At 45.2% G+C, this 17,368-nt stretch overlaps 1 protein-coding gene across 2 annotated transcripts in view; it reads left to right on the top strand.

Annotated features, from left to right (window-relative positions):
• Positions 1-17,368, top strand: part of SNX29 (sorting nexin 29) — a 555,171-nt gene that overhangs the window by 14,497 nt on the left and 523,306 nt on the right. For both annotated transcript variants that reach the window (XR_014017700.1, XM_081257848.1), the window contains exons 2-3: positions 4,830-4,894; positions 6,937-6,989. Coding sequence is in view for 1 of the 2 variants with exons in the window: in XM_081257848.1 (XP_081113974.1) it covers positions 4,830-4,894; positions 6,937-6,989 (118 nt within the window). In the remaining variant the exon portion in view is untranslated. The remainder of the gene's footprint in view (positions 1-4,829; positions 4,895-6,936; positions 6,990-17,368) is intronic.

Raw genomic sequence — 17,368 nt, 5'->3', positions numbered from 1 at the left:
TAGTTGTGGTGCATGGGCTCAGTAGCTGTGGCTTGCGGGCTCTAGAGAGCAGGCTTAGTAGTTGTAGCGCCCGGGCCTAGCTGCTCTGCAGCATGTGGGATCTTCCCGGACCAGGGCTCGAACCCGTGTCCCCTGCATTGGCAGGCGGATTCTTAACTGCTGCGCCACCAGGGAAGCCCCAAGTGCACTTCTTGTCTGGGGAGAGATCGCGTCAACGAGGGTGGGTTTGTGGTGGGCTGAGACCTGCACAACCTCAGGCTGTTTCTCTCTAGAGAACAGGCTTTCTTCCCATGGTGGAGAGGCTTTGCAGGGCGAGGCAGAGGAGGCTGCTGACCTTTCTAGAAAAAGCAGTGGAACAAGTTCCATCGCAAAGATCTGGGATCATCATGCATATCATTAGGGGTAGGTGCTGTATCCTTGCTCTTCACGGTGGGTCAGGCACCAGCAGCATCATCATCATCTGGGACCTTGTGAGAGATACAGAATCCCAGGCCCTACCCAGCCCTTCTGAATTAGAACCTGCTTGGAGATTCGTGTGCATGTGAAAGCTTGAGAATCACTGCGCTAACAATTATCAGTAGTGAGATGATGGAGATTTTTATTTTCTTTGTATATTTCCCCCTGATTTGTTATTATTGTATTTTTTCACATGAATTACTCTTTTTTTTTTTTTAAATTGTGGTAAAATACACATAACATAAAGTTTGCCATCTTAACCATTTTTTTTTGCGGTACACGGGCCTCTCACTGTTGTGGCCTCTCCTGTTGCGGAGCACAGGCTCCAGACGCGCAGGCTCAGCGGCCATGGCTCACGGGCCCAGCTGCTCCGCGGCATGTGGGATCTTCCCGGACCGGGGCACGAACCCGTGTCCCCTGCATCGGCAGGCGGACTCTCAACCACTGCGCCACCAGGGAAGCCCCATCTTAACTATTTTTAAGTGTACAGTTTGGTGGTATTAAATACCTTCACATTGCTGTGCAGCATTCCCACCATCCATCCCCATGACTCTTTTCATCTTGTTAAACTGCAGATGTGTAGCTGTTAAACCCTAAACCCCATTCTCTCCCCTCCCCTCCCCTCCCCCGGCAGCCACCATTACACTTTCTTTCTCTATGATTCTGATTGCTCTTGGCACCTCATATAAGTGGAATCATGTAGTATTTATCTCTTGTGTCTGGTGTGTTTCACTTAGCATAAGGTCCTTAAGGCTCATCTGTGTTGTAGCATATTGTAGAGTTTCCTTCCTTTTTAAGGCTGAATAATATCTATTGTATGTATATGCATACATATTTTGCTTATCCATTCATCTGTCAGTGTACACTTGGGTTGCTTCCACGTTTTAGCTACTGAGAATAATGCTGCTGTGAACATAAGCATACAGATATCTCTTCAAGACCCTGTTTTCAATTCTTTTGTGTATATACCCAGAAATGCTGGGTTATATGATAGTTCTATCACATGAATTACTTTTATGATCAGAAAGAATAGCAAAAGCACTTCAGGGGGGAAAACCTTGTCGAGTTTCCAGTTGGCGTTGCCCAAGAGCAAGTAGAGTTGTTGAGTGCAGTACTTGGAGAAAGGAAGAAAGCAAGCCTGACTTCCCAATTCTGGTGTTAGAGAAGCTGAAACTAGACCTTCTGCTAAACGAAGAGCAGGATGTTTTGATAGACACAGGTGTCAAGAGCAATGTTTGAGGGCCTAGGGTCGGTGGGGTCTCTAGCCATCCTGAATGAAGCTTCAAGATGGCCTCTGGTCTGGTGGGAAGGATGCGTGAGCTATCCTTTCTCAAGACCTCTTCCAGAAAAAATAACAGTGGCAGAGTTTGGGAAGTCAGCTGTATTACTGTGTGTCCATGGAGAGTCTACTGACTGGTTTGATCTCCGGGCCTGGGGTGAGGGAGGAGCCCGTGTGGTAGTCCTAACAACCCTTGAGGGGCACGATCTCCAGTCGGGGTCACCATTCCACCTATTTTTTTATGTGTTTTTTTAAAATTAATTAATTAATTAATTAATTAATTAATTTTTGGCTGCATTGGGTCTTCATTGCTGTGCACAGGTTTTCTCTAGTTGCAGTAAGCAGGGGCTACTCTTCGTTACAGTGCGTGGGCTTCTCATTGCGGTGGCTTCTCTTGTTGCAGAACATGGGCTCTAGGCATGCAGGCTTCAGTAGTTGTGGCTCGCGGGCTCAGTAGTTGTGGCTTGCAGCTCTAGAGCACAGGCTCAGTAGTTGTGGCACACGGGCTTAGTTGCTCCGCAGCATGTGGGATCTTCCCGGACTAGGGCTCGAACCCGTGTCCCCTGCATGGGCAGGCGGATTCTTAACCACTGCACCATCAGGGATGTCCAACGGTTCCAACTATTAGTATTCAAATACAGAACAAAACCTAAACCCATTATAATGGTCCACAAGACCTTTCTTACTGGCCCCTGTCTTTGCTTCCCCTTTTCTGGTTTTTGCTCAAGTCATAAGAGGCTTCCTTTGGGTCCTGGAAGACCAGAAGCCAAGCTGTTCTTTCCTCTCTTCCCTGGCCGTTTGCTCTGCCTGGAATGCTGGTCTTCCATATCTTTCCATGGCTGCTCCTTCTTGTTATAAAGGGCTCAGCTCAGATACTACGTGTGCAGAGAGGCCTTTCCTGACTGTCCTGGCTGACGTGGCCCTCTTGCTTCCTCCCTGTCTCATCACCCCATTTAGTTTTTCTTTCTAGTATGACTCTCTAACATCATCTTTATTAGTTTACTTAGGAGCTATTTGTTTCTTCCTAAGAGAATTTTCGCTCCATGAGAAGATGGTTCTTTTATACCATTTAACTCCTGTGTCCCCAGCACTTAGAACATTGCCTGGCACACAGTAGAAGTTAAATAATTACCGAGTGGGTCAATGCATGTAATTGCTTGTCTTCTCTGAGCTTCAGTTTCCCCATCTGCGATTCAGGGATCCTAATACCTGGCTGGTAGGGTGGTTGTGAAAATTACAGGACACAGTGCGTTCAGAGGACTCAGTTTTTTTTTTTTTTTTTCTGTAAGCGGGCCTCTCACTGCTGTGGCCTCTCCTGTTGTGAAGCACAGGCTCCGGACGCGCAGGCTCAGCGGCCATGGCTCATGGGCCCAGCCGCTCCGCAGCATGTGGGATCCTCCCGGACCGGGGCACAAACCCGCGTCCCCTGCATCGGCAGGCGGACTCTCAACCACTGCGCCACCAGGGAAGCCCAAGGACTTAGTTTTGTGCCTGGCGTGCAGGAAGTGCTCACCGCACGGTTACAGTTGTGAGCAACCAGGTGGCCCTGGCATGACTTACATGAATCACTGACCATCTCTAAGGTGATGCCCTGCTGGTACTCCCTGGTGAAGCCCAGGCTGAGTTGCCCAAGAGAGAAGCAGCTCAGTGGCAATTCAAGGCCTGCCGTGTGGAGCATCTGCCCTTGTACAAACTCTAAATTTGGGTCTCCTTTGAAACAACTGTGTTCTGTGTCTGGTGCGTCATAATATGTAGCTGTGTCTCTGTTGATTGGAGTCACTGGGTCTCTTGTGGAGCATCAGATGTGGTTCTGACAGTGGTCTGCCTGGGGCTTTGAAGTGTCCTTGCCCCACACCCTCTTAAATGGGAGTTTGGTGCATGCCATGTGTATCAGTTGAGAATGCTTTTGGCTGTAAGTAACAGCCCAATCAATGTACAATGCTTGAACAAGTGGAACTGTTTGTTGTGTGAGAAGTATGAGATTTTTAGTATTGGTTCAACAGCAGAATGACATCGGGGCTGGCGTCTCTGTGATTCTCTTGGTCTTCGCTGCAGGCTTGTTGCCTCAAGGTAGCAAGATGCTGCTCTGGCTCCACCCGATGTGTTTATGATTAAGGCCTGAAGGATGGAAGAAGGAACGAAGCCGTTAACATCTGTTCTTTTAGAAGGATGGCGTAATTTCCCCAGATCGCTCCCAGTGCTCTCTGCTCACATGTCACTAGCTAGAACTTCTTACGGGCAGCCTTACAAGAGAGGCTGAGAACAGGAGTAATTAGGTTTTTTGTTTGTTTGTTTGTTTTTTGCGGTACGCGGGCCTCTCACTTTTGCGGCCTCTCCCGTTGCGGCGCACAGGCTCCGGACGCACAGGCTCAGCGGCCATGGCTCACGGGCCCAGCCACTCTGCGGCATGTGGGATCCTCCCAGACCGGGGCACGAACCCGCGTCCCCTGCATCGGCAGGCAGACTCTCAACCACTGCGCCACCAGGGAAGCCCAAGTAATTAGGTTTTTCATGGAAAAATAATGTTGGAGATGATGGTGAGGTCAGCCAACAAGCAGTGCCTGCAGTACTGGGAAACTTACATTTTAAGTTAGGCTATTGGTTCTCAACTGGGGGCAGTTGTGTTCCCCAGAGGACATTGGGCAGTATCTGGAGACATTTTTGTTGCCACAGCTGGGGTGTGTGTGTGTGTGTGTGCGTGCGTGTGTGTGCGTGTGCGTGTGCGCATGCTAATGGTGTCTAGTGGGTAGAGGCCAGGGATGCTGACGGACATCTTAACAATTCACAGGGCAGCCACAGAGAATTATCTGGTCCAAATGTCAGTGACACCAAGGTCGAGAAACCCTGAGTTAGACCATTCCAGTAACATCATCCAAATTTGGGGAACACTAGTTTAGCTGCTTTCCTGGGTTGCAGAAACAGGAAAGTGGTCCAACTTCATTGTAATGATGTAGATTATTGATACCTGGTCTTGTTATTGATTTTGCTAAAGAGAAGGCTGATGCCAGTTGGGCACAGCCGTACACTACATGTCAGAGAGTCTGAATAGAAAGCGAATGTCAAACAAAACTAATTAAGCCTCATTGCATTTTAGGATCACAGAACAATGACACGAAAAGACAATTTCTGCTGGAGCGACTGCTGGATGCAGTGAAACAGGTAAGAAGAAAGCTCACGTTTGACTTTGTGGTCAGGTCATCGTGTCAGATGATTGATGACGAAGTCATTTCTGCCCTTCTGTCTACACAGACTTCCTCCCGCTTTGTATCTGGGCACGGTGAGGCTAATCGTTTTCCCCAGCAAATGATAGTGGTCAGTGGTAGGGACAGAGGAGCTCCGGTGTCCTGACTCCCTGAGACCCCTGGAGGATCCGGCCCCGTCCTTCAAAGATGTCCCCTTGAGAAGGGCATTGAGTGGGTTTCAAAGCCTCATTTCCAAGCAGTTGTGTTTTAGGGCAACTCCTAAGGGTGCTGCGGTCGTGTTTGGAGTTAGGACCCTGTGAGCACAAGAACAGAAGTGAGGCCATGCTCAGGATCATGTGGATCCCGCGGGTGGGCTCTGCTTGGTTTGGCTGATGCTATTTCTGATGCCTGGCTTTTGGCTGGGTGTGGAAGCGAGCTTTGACATGAGGCTGGCATCAGTTTGCTTGCTTGCAGCTACCAGACAGGCATCATTTCTTGCACATTCATTGCGTGCCTGATTCTCTGCTGAGTGCTTTACATCTAATCCTTCCAACCACCCCGTGAGACAGTTCTTGCAAATATTGCCATTTTACAGAAGAAGAAACCAAAGAACTGAAGCTCAGGTCTGATAACTTGCTGCCGACGTTATAGTTAATAAGCAGCAGAGCTAGGATCCAGCCCTAGGAATTCACATTTTAGAAGGGGCGACTGGCAATCATCTGCGTGTAATCACGATGTAGGGAGATAAATATGTACTTTAATGGAGGTGTCTGTTAAGTGTCGACGTGAGTCCAGAGAATTTAGCATCTGCCCAAGCCTCGAGGCGTCCAGGTATGGTGGGAAGGACACAGATTCAGGTGTAGCTGAGGTTGAAGGCCAGCTTCATCTCTTCACAGCTGTGTGTGCTGGAGCAACTCATCCAGCCTCTCTGAGCGTCCTTCTTCTCTTTAATTGGGTTACCGATCTCTATAGGGCTGCTGATGGAATTGCATTTGTTAAAGTGGGTAAAGGGCCATGGCCAGCACCTGTTCCACAATAAATGCACAACCCACATTATTAGTTTCTTCTTTCTTTGCTCCAGAAATGGAAAGTAAAATAAGAAGATGAAGAGTTAAGCCACGTCAAATGTAGCAGTTAAACAGAAATAACTTGGATCTTCTGCCTAGAGCTGCTATTATTATTTTGGGGGGTGAAAGTGTTGTATATATGCCTTTTAGAAATCAACTTTATTGTGGTATAATTTGCATACAATAAAATATACCAATTTTAAGCGTGCAGTTCCATGAGTTTGGACAAAAGTATCATTTAAATGTCTATACACACACACACGATAATAAATTCAGGAATCTTGCAAACGTGCTACCCACGGTGGAGAGTCTCCACTTTTGGAAGAGTAGTGGAGAGAGGTGATGGTTGTACAATACTGTGAAGTGAGTTGAATTGCATAGCAGCTAAAAATGGTTAAAACGGTAAATTTTATGTTGTCTGTATTTCAGCACAGTTAAAAAAAAAAAAGAACAGTTTGCTTTTGTTTCCACCCTCCCTGGGTGAATTGTGGCTCAGCACAACCAGATGACTTGTTTGGAGTTTGATTTATGCTGTCATCAGCCATAACAACTTGGGGCCCTGTCAGAAGGGACCCATCATCACAGATTTGTGGAAGTTTTGATTACTGCCTATTAAGAGCTCTGTGTTATTGACAGTCAGCTGCTGACGGACAGAAGAAGCTTCCTAGATAATCTGCAGAAGGCCGTGTGCTTCTGTTTTCCTCTCAGCCTTGTCTTTGCACAAGGGCTCACTTCTCTACAAGCTGGAGATAAGGGCTTCCTTCAAGTGGTGGCTGGAAGGCTGGGGTGCCCGCCGTCTTAGGTCTTGGGCTGATACCCTGGGCATGGGGACACCCTGACTTGGCACCCAGAGTTCCTGGCCTTGTGTCCCCCGTGACCCTGAAGGCCTGTGGGGGAGGTTTTGTATGTCCCATCCCAACAGCTTATCTCAGCAGCTTCTTTTTCTGTGCAGTGCCAGATCCGCTTTGGAGGGAGAAAGGAGATCGCCTCAGATTCCGACAGCAGGTAAATATGTAGCTTCTGAAACCCTTTACCCTCAAAGACCAAAAAGGTGGCCAGAGATTGACCAGCTTCTATATTCTGCCGCTGCAGCCAGATGGGGCAGTGATTGCATTTGGGGGATCTGTAGATCATCTGGGCAGTGACTACTTGTCTAAAGTATTTCCAGCTTCCTGTCATCCTCCTTCTAGGAACCTACTCTGAGTGAATTCCTTGAAATGACTTTCCTCATGAAGTTATTTTCACGATAATTTAATAATGATGAAAACTCAGAAATCTGAATGCTCAACAATTGGGAAATGGTGAATAAACTATAATGCATCGGTAGAATGGCACGTTATATAGCCATTACATTGATGTCCATACAGAATTTGTTTTAAGCAGAAAAATGCAAATGTAGTGATTTAAAAATAATATATTTAGTAAAAATAAAAAGAGCAGGATACAGAGTTAACATGGATTCAGAGTGATCCTCGCAACGTTAAACAACAGCTCTGGCAAAAAACATACCAAAATGTGAATAGAGGTCATGTTGAGGTTAAGACTTGGGAATCTTTATACTTTCTGATATTTTTTTCATATTTTATACTGTGATCGTGTGTCCCTTCTATAATTAAAAAAAAAAAGTCCTAAAAATGGCCATTGACCTTCATGACCCTTCATGACCTGACATGACTACATAAGCTTATAACACTGCCCAGGAGGAGAAGCAAATGTTTTGGCAAAGGTAAACGACACAGGCATTTGCTGGAAATGCCCAGTGAAGTCGTTCAGGGCTAATTCATGCTCTGCAGCCTTGGACGGGCAGGAGGAACATTCCCGCAAAGGAAGGGGAGGGAAGGGAAATCACTTGCTCAGCATTCACCTCATCCTGGAGACTGCAAGTGTTCCCCACCCTCTGACCCTGACCCGCCCAGCGCAGCCATTTCCCTTCTCTGTCCTTCCAGAACCTTTCTCTTTGTGACACTTTACCAGCCGTGAGCAGTGCGTGTAGTGCTACATTTTAATCAAGCTATTGGGACTATTTGAAACTGGTGCAGATTTACAGTTCTGCTCGCCACCCTTACACTCTCTGCTTCTTCTTTCTCAGGTTTTCTCCATAACACCAACTAACAACTGTCCATTATGCTTTTTTTTTTTGCGTTACGCGGGTCTCTCACTGTTGTGGCCTCTCCCGCTGCGGAGCACAGGCTCCGGACGCGCAGGCTCAGCGGCCATGGCTCACGGGCCCAGCCGCTCCGTGGCATGTGGGATCCTCCCGGACCGGGGCACGAACCCGTGTCCCCTGCATCGGCAGGCGGACTCTCAACCACTGCGCCACCAGGGAAGCCCTATTATGCTTTTTAATTTTGTTTCTTTCTGTCGCCCAGACCATAACAGCAGGCAGGGATGTTTGGCTGTCTTGTTCACAGGTGTATCCCCAGCGCCTAGAAGCATCTAGAAGGTGCTCAGGGAGATTCGTTGTCTGGTTGAGTGTGTGCGTGGCTTTGTACCACACATGGTCAAGTGTTTTTTTATTTTTAAATATTTATTTATTTATTTATTTATTTGGCTGCCTTGGGTCTTAGTTGCAGCACGTGGGATCTTCGTTGTGGCACGTGGGATCTTCGTTGCAGCACGTGTGCTCTTCATTGTGGTGCGCGGGTTCCAGGGTGCATGGGTTCAGTAGTTGTGACACACAGGCTACCTAGTTGTGGCGCATGGGCTCTAGGGCATGCGGGCTCAGTAATTGCAGTACGTGGGCTTAGTTGCCCCGTGGCATGTGGGATCTTATTTACCCGACCAGGGATCGAACCCGAGTCCCCTGCATTGGAAGGCAGATTCTTAACGACTGCACCACCAGGGAAGTCCCTGGTCAAGTGTTTAAAGAGGTTGTGAGCTTGGAGGGCAGAGGGGCAGCTTCTCTATTTTTTTCTTTCTCAGTGTTTTGCACAGACATTCTGTGCCCATCACACATTAGGTTCTCTGTATGTTTGTGGCATTAGATCATTAAACTGAATTTTTGCTTCAGTTCTTCTTGAGGGCCTACTATGGGGCCTGGCCTCCGTCAGCACAGGGGTTCTCATTTTGGAACCCAAGGTCCACCTGCATGAGAACGAGAGGCTTATTAATTAATAAAGCAATTCTGTACCTCATCCTAGATCTCCTGAACCAGGAGGTGTGTATGTGCGAGTGTGTGTGTATGGGTGTGTGCGTGTGTGGGTGTATGTAGGTCAGGAGTTCTTTATCACTTTTCTTCATAATTATTCTTTTCCTTTCCTGAGAGAGAGAACCCATTTCTGAATGTTAGGTTAACGTGTTGTTATATAATAGAGCTTACTATTACAACTTTTATTATGTAAACTGTTGTGTTTCATAGTAGAACTAACAAAGTTAATTCCTTCCATGGTAACTGGTTTCCGGCTAAAAGGAATATCCTGCTTAATAAAGATAGTTACTGTCTCTTACTGTTCCAGCTGCCCTTTGTTCCTGTCCTCTCTTAGTCTCAGTACATGCAGCCTCAGGAGAAGCATCGGTGTAATTCTTTACAGATAAGAAAACAGAGGCTCAGAGAGGGCAAGTCAGACAGCCTAGGTGAGTCATCTCGGGATGTTAGAGTTGGAGGTTGGACCCTAGTTTCTTGGGCTCCAAAGTCTATTCTTTCTCTGTTATATCACCTTTAGCGATTATATCGGTTTTGAAGCTGGGTTTAAAAAATTTTTTTGTTTTCTCCCCCCTAGAGGGTTCCTTCTCAATATCAGAGTCTTGGTCTCATCTTGCAATGTGTTTGGCTAAAGGCGGCACCACCTTCACGTAGGAAAGGTCACATCGTTGTCCTTATTCTGTGAGAAACTTTAACCTGAAGAGGGAAAGTCAGTGAATATTTTAAAACAACTGTCGTGAAGTCTGAAAAGAAAGATAAGTCACCTCTCTCCTCACCCCTGACAAATGGCCTGGCACCGGAATGGATCTCAAATCCATTTGCTTCTCTCCAGTTGTCCGGCCGTTGCCCTGTCCCAGTCACCACGTGGCTCACAGGACAGTTGCCGTAGACCCACCACCGTCTTCCTTCTTGTCCTGCCTCCTGTGCATGGAGAGGGTTCTGCAGAATGCAGATTCCCACCTGTCACTCCCCCATGGAAAACCTTCCACTGGCTGCTCTTGGCTTTGGGAAAAAGGCCCACATCCTTAGCAGCCTGGAGGGCCCCATACCTCTCCCCTGGCTCTTTGCTCCTGCCACCCTGCCCTGGCCTTCCTGTTTTTTGTTTTTTGTTCTTAAAGCCTTTCAGTAATTTTTCAGGGAAACCCTCCAGACCCCTGATATGAATCCTCCACACTCCTCTCCAGCCCTGGCCATCTGGACCTGTTTTCCTTGCTCTGTACCATGGACTGGCAAACTCTTTCTGTTAAGGCCTGGATTTGGCCTCAGGCTGTATTTTGCTGACCCCTGCTCTGTACTGTTAGATTCTATAAACCTCTGTTTCTCATTACTACACGTCTGTGTGATGAATGGATTACATCTGTCTGCTCAACTGGATGACCAGCTGGAGAGAAGCCTGTTTTGCTCACACTGCGTCCACAGCGCGTGACACATAGTAAGTGCTTAGTAAGTACTTACTGCATTACTCATTTGTTTAACAGTTAGTTACTGAACGCCTACTTGGTGTCACAGACACTGGGGCTTTCCAAATATTTCAGACAGTTTTCTACCCCTCAGGTGGCTTCGTGTCCACCTGGGAAGATAGTCCAGTGAGGCAGTGATCACAACATGCGATGCCGAGGACCATGTCCAGGGGGCTGTCGGATGCCCTGGGCAGGCTGGTGCGAAGGTTCATGGGCTCTCAAGGCCTGAATCTGGCGCTTCCCTTTTCCAGCTGCATCACTAACTTTTCTAAGCCCAAGAATTAGGTCTACGGTGATACTGTGATTTATAATAAGAAATACACATGATTGTTCTTTGCCCCATTCCTGGTACTGAGCTCCTAAAACCTCTGGAATTTCCGAAGTGGTGATAGCCAGAAAGGTGTCTTTTGTTATGTTAATGTAGTGCAAGCACCAGAAGTTGGAGGCTGGTTGCCAGGAGAACCAACCACGTGATTAGAGGGTTGGAACTTTCAGTCCCATCTCACCACCACTAGGGAGGGGAGAGGGGCTGGAGATGGAGTTCAGTTGCTGATGGTCAATGATTTAATCAATCAAGCCTATATAATGAAGCCTCCATAAAAACCCAAGAGGACGGGGTTCAGAGAGCATCTGGGTCGGTGAATACTTGGAAGGGCGGGGAGAGTGGTGTGCTGGGAGAGGGCCTGGAAGCTCTGTGCTCTTTTCCCATACCTTTCTTCCATCTGGCTGTTCCTGAGTTATATCCTTTTTCTTTCTTTTTTTAACATCTTTATTGCAGTATAATTCCTTTACAATGGTGTGTTAGTTTCTGTTTTATAACAAAGTGAATCAGCTATACATATACGTATATCCCCATATCTCCTCCCTCTTGCATGTCCCTCCCACCCTCCCTATCCCACTCCTCTAGGTGGTCACAGAGCACCGAGCTGATCTCCATGTGCTATGCGGCTGCTTCCCACTAGCTATCAGTTTTACACTTGGTAGTGTATATATGTCCATGCCACTCTCTCACTTCGTGCCAGCTTACCCTTCCCCCTCCCCGTGTCCTCAAGTCCATTCTCTACGTCTGCGTCTTTATTCCTGTCCTGCCCCTAGGTTCTTCAGAACCTTTTTTTTTTTAGATTCCATATATATGTGTTAGCATACGGTATTTGTTTTTCGCTTTCTGATTTACTTCACGCTGTATGACAGCCTCTAGGTCCGTCCAGCTCACTACAAATAACTCAATTTCATTTCTTTTTATGGCTGAGTAATATTCCATTGTATATATGTGCCACATCTTCTTTATCCATTCATCATCTGTTGATGGACACTTAGGTTGCTTCCGTGTCCTGGCTATTGTAAATAGAGCTGCAATGAACATTGTGGTACATGACTCTTTTTGAATTATGGTTTTCTCAGGGTATATGCCCAGTAGTGGGATTGCTGGGTTGTATGGTAGTTCTATGTTTAATTTTTTAAGGAGCCTCCATACTGTTCTCCATAGTGGCTGTATCAATTTACATTCCCACCAACAGTGCGAGAGGGTTCCCTTTTCTCCACACCCTCTCCAGCATTTATTGTTCGTAGATTTTTTGATGATGGCCATTCTGACTGGTGTGAGGTGATACCTCATTGTAGTTTCGATTTGAATTTCTCTGATGATTAGTGATGTTGAGCATCCTTTCATGTGTTTGTTGGCAATCTGTATATCTTCTTTGGAGATATGTCTATTTAGGTCTTCCGCCCATTTTTGGATTGGGTTGTTTGTTTTTTTGATATTGAGCTGCATGAGCTGCTTGTAAATTTTGGAGATTAATCCTTTGTCAGTTGCTTCATTTGCAAATATTTTCTCCAATTCTGAGGGCTGTCTTTTTGTCTTGTTTATGGTTTCCTTTGCTGTGCAAAAGCTTTTAAGTTTCATTAGGTCTCATTTGTTTATTTTTGTTTTTATTTCCATTTCTCTAGGAGGTGGGTCAAAAAGGATCTTGCTGTGATTTATGTCATAGAGTGTTCTGCCTATGTTTTCCTCTAAGACTTTGATAGTGTCTGGCCTTACATTTAGGTCTTTAATCCATTTTGAGTTTATTTTTGTGTATGGTGTTAGGGAGTGTTCTAATTTCATTCTTTTACATGTAGCTGTCCAGTTTTCCCAGCACCACTTATTGAAGAGGTCTTTTCTCCATTGTATATTCTTGCCTCCTTTATCAAAAATAAGGTGACCGTATGTGTGTGGGTTTATCCCTGGGCTTTCTATCCTGTTCCGTTGATCTATAGTTCTGTTTTTGTGCCAGTACCGTACTGTCTTGGTTACTATAGCTTTGTAGTATAGTTTGAAGTCAGGGAGCCTGATTCCTCTAGCTCCATTTTTGTTTCTCAAGATTGCTTTGGCTATTCGGGGTCTTTTGCTTCCATACAAATTGTGAAATTTTTTGTTCTAGTTCTGTGAAAAAAGCCATTGGTAGTTTGATAGGGATTGCTTTGAATCTGTAGATTGCTTTGGCTAGTGTAGTCATTTTTACAATGTTCATTCTTCCAATACAAGAACGTGGTATATCTCTCCATCTGTTTGTATCACCTTTAATTTCTTTCATCAGTGTCTTATAGTTTTCTGCAAACTGGCCTTTTGTCTCCTTAGGTAGGTTTATTTCTAGGTATTTTACTCTTTTTGTTGCAGTGGTAAATGGGAGTGTTTCCTTAATTTCTCTTTCAGGTTTTTCATCATTAGTGTATAGGAATGCAAGAGATTTCTGTGCATTAATTTTGTATCCTGCTACTTTACCAAATTCATTGATTAGCTCTAGTAGTAGTTTTCTGGTAGCATCTTTAGGTTTCTCTATGTACAGTATCATGTCATCTGCAAACAGTGACAGCTTTACTTCTTTTCCGATTTGGATTCCTTTTATTTCTTTTTCTTCTCTGATTGCTGTGGCTAAAACTTCCAAAACTATGTTGAATAATAGTGGTGAGAGTGGACAACCTTGTCTTGTTCCTGATCTTAGAGGAAATGGTTTCAGTTTTTCACCATTGAGAACAATGTTGGCTGTGGGTTTGTCACATATGGTCTTTATTATGTTGAGGTAACTTCCCTCTATGCCCACTTTCTATGCCTACCCATCATAAATGTGTGTTGAATTTTGTCGAAAGCTTTTTCTGCATCTATTGAGATGATCATATGGTTTTTCTCCTTCAGTTTGTTAATATGGTTTATCACATTGGTTGATTTGCATATGTTGAAGAATCCTTGCATTCCTGGGATAAACCCCACTTGATCAGGGTGTATGATCCTTTTAATGTGCTGTTGGATTCTGTTTGCTAGTATTTTGTTGAAGATTTTTACAGCTAAGTTCATCAGTGATATTGGCCTGTAGTTTTCTTTCTTTGTGACATCCTTGTGTGGTTTTGGTATCACGGTGATGGTGGCCTCATAGAATGAGTTTGGGAGTGTTCCTCTCTCTGCTGTATTTGAGAAGGATAGGTGTTAGCTCTTCTCTAAATGTTTGATAGAATTCGCTGGTGAAGCCATCTGGTCCTGGGCTTTTGTTTGTTGGAAGATTTTTAATCACAGTCTCAATTTCAGTGCTTGTGATTTGTCTGTTTATATTTTCTGTTTCCTCCTGGTTTGGTCTCGGAAGGTTGTGCTTTTCTAAGAATTTGTCCATTTCTTCCAGGTTGTCCATTTTATTGGCATAGAGTGGCTTGTAGTAATTTCTCATGATCCTTTGTATTTCTGCAGTATCAGTTGTTACTTCTCCTTTTTCATTTCTAATCTGGATGCCATTTAAAATTTACCATCTTAGGAAAAGTTCTAGGCAGGGCTGTGAGGGGTTGGCTTCTGGTTGCAGCTGGTGAGTCTAGCTGGTTGGATGAATATCAGTAGGAACCTTGGAAAGGATGGTACCCTGGTGTATGTGCCAGGGCTCTTGGTAACAGGCAAGAGAAATTTACTCCAGTTGAGGATATTGTGAGCTCATGGAATTGATGGCAGGTCAGGTTTGGAAACAGGAAGGAGTCAAAGCAGCTTTGGAAGTCTCCTAACCTGGAAGCAGGGTCCACTAAATGGTCTCCTAGCAGGAATGGTCCAGTTAAGGCCCTGCTGCAGGAGTGGACACCAGCTGTTTTCTGACTTGCTCTCATTCTGCCCAGGGTTGGCATTCCAGGGAGGAGGCACCTGAGTGACCAGTCTCAGGTCATGTGGCTGCCTCCTGGCCACCAGCAGAAGGATTGGCTGGTGGAGCTTCCTGGAACCCTGTTGACTTACATAGTGCGAAGTTGTCTACTTGGGTTCATCATCATCCCCCAAAGACAGTATCCAGTAAGGAAGAAATAACCCTCCAAAATGAAATCTGGGTGCTGTTATGAAGGTAGAGTGAATATAGGGTGGCAAAATGCACAGCAGTTGTCCCTGTCACTGCCATATTATAATCTTTCCCATGACAGTTCTGTGTGGTTTGAAAATACCTTTAGGCAGTGGAATGGGGCTGGAGCACAGACTGCATATTTTCCCAGCTTGGTCCTCACTCTCTACCACATCCCTTTTTGTTTTCCTAGCACAGAGTTTCCCCAAATGAGAGATTTGTGTCATTGCAGGTACTTACCATTATTTTAAGTGTTAAATATCACAGCATTACATTCCTTTCAATTGCCCAGTGGCTCAGTTATTCTCCTTTCAGTTCCTTTTAAATTGCAGTGATATTGGGGGAAAGACTTGGTTTGGTATTAATATTAAGCTGAATTAAATGAAATTGCCAATATTTGATCATTTTTTGGCATACCAGAATAGTAGTATCATACAGTTGAAAACAGTATCTCAAACACCCCCTGCCTCTCTGTAAACGGAGCTTACAGGTTTCAAGCACAGTCCTCCCCTGACAGCAGCAGAGACAGGATTTTATACTTTATTTGGATGGCATTTACTTTTAGGGCTACTCTCTTGAGGGCCCACAATGTTGGCTTTACATTTGCCATTGCGATAGAGTTTTTCCTTTTAAAACAGGTTTATACAAGTCGAAAAAGTGAGTCGGACTCAAGACAAGTAAATAATAGAAATATCCTCACGAGTGACAAAAGTGGCCGAGGTGTCTGTGGACAACAGAGGTTGAGGAAAGAAAAAGCGGGCTGGACTGCAGCTGTTGGGTATGGGGGCCTACATGATATACAGTATTATTCTGTGAAAATCCCAAGTGTGAGTATGCTTGTGTGTGAGTGTGCCTGCCCGAGTGTGTGAGTGCTTGTGTGCCTGAGAGATTTGTTTGGTCTTGCGAGATGACATGGCAAGATGCAGCAGTCCTCACATGAAGTATAAGACAACATTGACACGAAGGGAAATGACAGGCAGCACTTGTTTTTTCCCAGCAGATTTTGTCCTCAGAAACTGGCGTAGGTGGTGGCGGTCATAACGCACGGGCTCCTTGTCCCATTCTGTTGGCCTTGTTCTCCTGCTCTGTTTTCCCCTAAGGACGACCCGTTCTTGTGCTTCGTTAAAATTATTCCTCGTTCTATCAGTCAGACTGGCCTGTGGGGAGGCTGTCTTGTATCTTTTGAATAGTTTGCTTTCTAGAAAGAATGGCCCAAGACCTCAGCAGGCACTGGAAGTTACCTCTAGATATGCTAGTGCTCCACAGATGCTGCTTCTTCCCATGTGGAATTACAGAACATGCTGAGTTTTCCCATTGAATTAGAAAGAGCAACCCAAACTGGGGCAGCAGAGTGAGCGTGGGATTTGGAGCTCAGAGTCTGAATCCTGGTGTTGCCAGTTCCCGGTCGTGTTGGACTGTGGGCAAGTTTCTGACTTGCTTGTGCCTCAGTGTCCTTGTATGTAAATGGGGAGAGTAGTGATAATATTCACTTCATAGAGTTGTGAGTTAGTTCATGTGCAGCCCTTAGAACAGTGCCTGGCAGCTAGTAAGTTTCTAGAAATTGTTAGCTGTTGTTACTGCCATTATAATTTTGTGTGAAGTGTCTTGACACTCTGCCGTTGTGGGTGGCAGTGAGTTGGCTTTGGGTACTTGCCTCATTTAGAAATTGTAAATTTTTGTTACTCGTTCAGGTGACTATGTCAGAAGAAATCAGAGAGGAGAATTTCTTCTTCCAAAGCATGCCAGGGAAGAGAGCTTTGTTTTGGTGATTTTTCTTTACCTGTTAAGGAATTCAAAACAGTTTTGAACTTTTTAGGAAGCTAAACAACAAACAGCTGCTCTTTGCTGTTCCCTAATGTTGTTTCTTAGCACAGTTGAAAACTGTCCTGTGTATTCCTCTGGACGCTTATGAAACTGAATGGCTTTTTCAGACATTCCTTTTACTCTTTTAAATGTCTCTGGATGTTCATCATGTGATTTTTTAATCTTCAGTTTGTCACAGGTTTCTCACCAGCCTCTTAGTGGTTTGAGGTGTTGACTGGATGTTCTAATTCTTCTCATCCTGGCAAAAAACCCTGGGGTTCATTCATTGGATTTCTTATCTCCCCAGCCCTGTGCACTTGATTTCCACTTTGAGGCTCTGTGGTAGATAATTCCACATTGCATATTCTTTCATTTTACTTTATTGATCAAATGAATTGATTTCTTTTTGAAAAAGATAATTTTTAGCAAATGGGGAGCCCTAGGGCATTTAGCAAATCTGAGCACATTTCCATGTGAATTTTAATATTTATATTGTTTATATTGATAGTTGCTGAGAGCAGTGCTTGGCCCATAGGAAATCGTATGTAAGCACGGTCATCATCAACATCACCCCTGTCTTGGTGTGGAGAGAGGCCTTGAGCATGAAGTATGAGCTTTGGAGTCAGGCGTACTTATCTTCAT

This window comes from Mesoplodon bidens (assembly GCF_964165515.1).
Source record: "Mesoplodon bidens genome assembly, chromosome: 15".
In the NCBI taxonomy this organism is placed as follows: domain Eukaryota; kingdom Metazoa; phylum Chordata; class Mammalia; order Artiodactyla; family Ziphiidae; genus Mesoplodon; species Mesoplodon bidens.
This window is presented reverse-complemented; position numbering and strand designations above follow the sequence as displayed.